The sequence below is a fragment of the Salmo salar genome, chromosome ssa09 (assembly GCF_905237065.1).
Source record: "Salmo salar chromosome ssa09, Ssal_v3.1, whole genome shotgun sequence".
NCBI lineage: Eukaryota > Metazoa > Chordata > Actinopteri > Salmoniformes > Salmonidae > Salmo > Salmo salar.
Window position 1 is genome coordinate 11,444,125 of NC_059450.1, and position 5,201 is coordinate 11,449,325.

The 5,201-nt window shown below is 45.7% G+C and overlaps 1 protein-coding gene across 1 annotated transcript; it reads left to right on the top strand.

The window, feature by feature from the left end:
- Nucleotides 1-608: 608 nt before the first annotated feature.
- Nucleotides 609-4,620, top strand: LOC100194692 (Krueppel-like factor 11). The gene is made up of 4 exons (XM_014210229.2): nt 609-826; nt 1,974-2,234; nt 2,749-3,673; nt 3,864-4,620. The coding sequence occupies exons 1-4, from the start codon at nt 785-787 to the stop codon at nt 4,160-4,162; spliced, it is 1,527 nt and encodes a 508-aa protein (XP_014065704.1). The 5' UTR covers nt 609-784; the 3' UTR covers nt 4,163-4,620.
- The last annotated feature ends 581 nt before the right edge of the window (nt 4,621-5,201 follow it).

The window sequence follows — 5,201 nt, forward strand, 5'->3', positions numbered from 1 at the left end:
ACATTTGATGCTTTAGGCATCCTGAGGCCTCTGTAGTTCCTGTTGGTCTTATAGTATTCGAAAAATTAAATGTAACACGTGCTAAACATGTAATATACAGTAACATATATATTATAAGTAGCAATTAGTAGCAGCTAGAGCATGAATGTAACTGGGATCTGATAGAATGAAACACAGTTGTATCTTGGAATGCACATCATTTTGGAGGGAAATCATAAGAGTAAAATAGAGCATGGCGCTTTACATTTCACAAGCACGACTAAATAGCAGTTGACCAGCTACTCTAACTGACAAAGAATGTGTGCCTTTATTGGCCAACTCTAAAAGATAAGATAACCTGTAAAAAAAAAAAAAAAAAAGTACGCCAAAAACACATGGGAGAAACTCAGGTTTCGCCTAATTCGCCACTACGACCTTTCGCCTAGTTTTCAGACTTGCAGTTCATCAGGTTCTTTCTGACACCGATGACTCCCCCTGCACGCCCACCAACAGCCACGCACCCTATTTCCTCCAATCCTCAGGCGACCATGCACTGATCACGCGTCATCTCTCCTGCCATTGGCTAATGTCTCACACACATTTGTTTTTCATTGGTGGCATGTTGCCTCCCCGCAGTGTGTTGTGAATGTTGTTTTCCTTTTTTTATCCTCATGTTTTACACAGCTGGGAGAGGACCTAGTGAAAGACGAATTCAACAGTCAGTTAACTGAGCGGGGGCAGTGTCATCGCTTTTTTTGTTCTTTTGTCGGCTTGACACAAAACTGAAATAAAATATATCTCAACAATGCCTTCACGAAAATGTTCAGAATTTGAAGTCTCATGTGGGGTAAGAAGATTATTATTTAAAGCGTGTTATTTCATATGAATAACGTCCAGCATTCGAAAAATGGATGGGCTACTAACTGTTTTTGTTTGTGGCTCCAGTTTATTAGTAGCACTTTACTTTTTAGGTTACAATATTATTTAATTTGTAAATGAATCATGTCAAAATTATTGAGATTTTTAAATTGTTTTATTGAGACAGTTATTTGTTATTACAGCTGGTACATTAATACATCCAATGATATTATCCAATGACTTAACGTTACCAATGATTGACTGTTTGTCTAATATCTTTAAATCAACTGTGACCAGTTGACAGAATTATGCAATCATTTATTAATGTTACCCAACATCAATTTATGATAACCATTTAAGCCTAGTAGAGTAGTCTTGTTTTGCCTTGGTGGGCTACTCTTTCACTATGTGAAACTGGTCACATAATTTTATCTGGGGAGTGGCCATGGGACGGGTATCATCAACTACATTCAGCCGCGTAGACGATTGTTTTTCTTGAGCGGATGATCAGGGGGCAGGAACATAATTACAAATAAGTTGTAGACCGCAAATTGACCGCAAGAATACTTTGAAGAGATTTTTTAAAACAATTATATATATACTTTTTTTTTGCTCATTACTTGGGGGGCCAAATAAAATCACCAACTGGGCTTCAAGTTGGGGAACCCTGCAATAGGATCACTCATAGTGTCAGTGCAGACAAGGCACTTCCTGATGCAGCGTTCACACTGGTTTACATCCCCTGTGCATGGGGGTCTCACGTGGCTAGTGGTAGGGAGATGTCACTAGTTGGTCAATATGACAATGGGAGATGGCTTGGCGCATTGCCTAGGGTAGATGGGGGTGTAGTCTCAAGCCTGCTCCATCTACCCTCTGAGACAAACATCTAAGCAACAGGTGCTTGAGCATTAAGCCAGTGACTGGTGAGAAAATAAACTCTTCATTTGAAGTCATTTTGGAAGCTTCCCTTGGTATGCTAATGTGTATCAAGCTGTATGATCTTGATTGGGTCTCCCTTACACGTTTCCCAGTTTTTGTGGTGATTCATCCCTATGGTAACTCACCAGTCTTCTATTACGTGATGTCATCATCAGACCTAATGTTCTTTCCTTTTCTCCCTTTGTTCTCCTCCCCAGGCAAAAGGGATGGTGATGGACCAGTGTGGCTCCTATCTGAAGAGGAGGAGACATGACAGTAAGCAGTCCTCCCCAGGCTGCAACCTGGAGTACACAGACCTGGAGGCTGCTGAGGCTCTGGTTTGCATGAGCTCCTGGGGCCAACACCGCCCCAGCCCCTGCAAGCCCAGACCCCTTACCCCTGCCTCGGACTCCTGCGATTCCCTCCTGCCTCCGGACCCACTGGAGCCCCCAAAGGACTTTGTTTCGCTCTCCTCCTTGGTGAGAGTGCATCCTCTCTTGGCAACCGTAACCACCACACATCCCAAAACAGCCATCACTAAGAAGCATCTGTGGGCTGTGTTTGATTAGTAAATACAGTAGTCCCAGCTTTTACTTACTTTGTAAACTCCTGGGTTTTTGTAGCACTTAGCATGTAGATAGTGTCTTTATCTCAGGAAAACTTTGCGAGGGTTTATAGGGGTTGGAGGGGTTAGGAAGGTTGCTGCACAGGTGGCAGGTAGGATAGAGGGTTTGAACTGCAACCCGTGCTCATCTCTCTCAGCTGCTGGTTGTCAACATCGCTGTTTTACAGCCACCCGGCTCTAAGTAGTAATTTAGTTTAGTGTATGTACATGCCTACTGTGGCCACTTATCTCTCCCAATAGCTGTATTGAACATCCATTTTGAAACTGAACACACCCAACCCCAAGACTTATGTATTAGAACACCACATACAGTGGTTGTTCTACTTCCTGGGCACACACACTAATTCTGTCTTCTCTTTGGTTTCCAGTGTATGACTCCCCCTCACAGCCCCAGCTTTGCTGAGACCTCTACCACTGCCATCCACACCATCACCTCCCCTCTGAGTCGGCCCAGCTCCAGCCTCTCTCTAAGGGTCTGTGGGGTCCCACAAACGCCCATGGCGTCCATCTCGGAGTCCCCAACCAACGGAAAGACCTCACCACCGCCACCCTGCAGAGCCATGGCAACCAGTGTCATCCGCCACACCGCAGACACACACCTCTGCCAGCATATTCCAGCACCCCCCACAAAGCAACACAGAGCGACCGAGCTGATGGTCTGTCAACAGCACACAGCAAAGACTGAACAGAGCATCACACCTTCATCGGTCCCCTTCACACCCAACCCTGCCCTCCTCTCCTCCTGCAAGGAAGAGGCGGTCAAGACTGAGAACGAAGAGCCACACTGTATGGAGAGCCACTCCCACCTTCCTGCTAACACCCAACCACAAAATAGCCTGCCCACACGCCTCTCCCCGCCACCCACCTCCAGCCCTCCAATCATCTGCCAGATGTTCCCGGTGGGTAACCAATCGGGGATGATCTCGGCGTTCATCCAGGGCCCGGTGCAGACCTCGAGGACCCCCACGTCCATCCTGCCCCAGTCTGGTCCTAACGGGGCACTGCAGCAGCCTTTCCTCATGGGCCAGGCTATGCCCCAGGGCATGGTGATGCTGGTTCTCCCCCAGTCCCATGGCTCTCAGGCCCCCCACTGCTCTCCACAGACTGTCATGACCCTGGGCCACACTAAGCTGCTACCTCTGGCCCCCGCCCCGGTCTACATGCCCACTGGACCCTGCGGTGGCACCAAAATTGACTTCTCCCGCCGGAGGAACTATGTGTGCAACTTCTCCGGGTGCAGGAAGACTTACTTCAAGAGCTCCCACCTCAAGGCACACCTCCGAACACACACAGGTAAGAGAGAAAAGTGTTCCTCATGGATGACTGGGAATGCGAGGGAAAGAACGTGACATTTTATGGGGATTCAATTTTAGGATCTTGATATTGTATCACGTCGTTTATCTGACTCGGAGCATGTGTGGGTTTGCTGGTGAAAAAATAATGACTTGCAAACTCATTATCTCTCTGTCTCCCTCTCTTTCAGGTGAGAAGCCCTTCAGTTGCAGTTGGGAGGGATGCGACAAGAAGTTTGCGCGCTCCGACGAGCTCTCGCGCCACCGGCGGACCCACACGGGCGAGAAGAAGTTTGTGTGCCCTGTGTGCGACAGGCGCTTCATGCGCAGCGACCACCTGACCAAACACGCCCGCCGTCACATGACCACCAAGAAGATCCCCTCCTGGCAGGCCGAGGTGCGCAGCCTCAACAAAATGGCCTTTCCCAAGCCGCCGCCGTCAAACCCCGCCCCACTCTCCCTCAGTATGCTAGTACCTGCCTCAATTTAGATTGAGCCCAACATCTACCCACTAGTGACTTCTTACCCAAAACCATGTCAGGGATAGGGACAGCCAAGTGCACAAACTGTCATTTTACTAATGGAAAATTTCTAAAGACATGCACTGGACTCTTTCCTCTACTGCACAGTTTTTGTTGTTGAAGAAATGTATTATTTTTGTTTACTTTTCCGATATTTTATGAAATTGTATGTATGCACTCTTTTGCCAAAGCCTTTGTAATGAAGTTTGTCTCACACATTTCACCTGTCTTTTTTTGTATGTATAGTTGTACATAATATCTATTTGAATGTATTTGTATTGTACTCTGAACTGCATTTATTAATTTGGGAAAATGTTGTAATTTGTACAACAATCTACGTGGATAGTAATCTATACTGTGATAATTACTTACTCTTTAACCTTTTCATATTATTTAATACATTTGTAATAAAGAAAAATATGATTAACTGGTGTTTAAACTCTCCCATTGCCCTAAACGTAACCTTTGAAAATAACAAGATGGTTCTCTTTTTCTGAAAAACATGACAAATCAGAACAGCACTCTTAGTTGTTAGTCAGCATTCCTTTCCAGTCACTCCCCTAGTCCTATGGTAGAGGAATAGTGGTGTCTTGCCACATCCTGTGTGAGTCGGTGGGATTGTGTCTTGACGGTCAGCTGAAATACTTCCAGCTCAATGTGCTGACTGACCACTGCTCTGGACTGGACCACATCCTGTTGGCTTAGTGGAACGTGCAGGCAGGGGACTTTTGGTCCCATTCAGCAGCTCATATCCAAACTATGCTATGAGGCATCTGGGAAGTATAGGCACTCATATCCTTGTCTCTGTACTTACAAGATCTTGGCCAATTGTTTTTTTCCCCCTGTAATACCGGTAAGACCTCACCAGTATCATTATTAAGTAACATTACATTTTTACTCCTGTACCAATTGATAACTGATGTTATCAGTCCCCGGCTAATTAATAATACTGATTTATATGTCTAATGAAGGTCTAATATATGCCTTATCTGGATTAGTTTATGGCCC

Bases quoted from the DNA above. Each gene is read 5' to 3' on its own strand.
- LOC100194692 (XM_014210229.2), top strand. From the start codon at position 785: ATGCCTTCACGAAAATGTTCAGAATTTGAAGTCTCATGTGGG. The intron at 2,235-2,748 runs GTGAGAGTGCAT...TTTGGTTTCCAG, and splicing joins TTGTTTCGCTCTCCTCCTTG to TGTATGACTCCCCCTCACAG. The intron at 3,674-3,863 runs GTAAGAGAGAAA...CCTCTCTTTCAG, and splicing joins ACACCTCCGAACACACACAG to GTGAGAAGCCCTTCAGTTGC.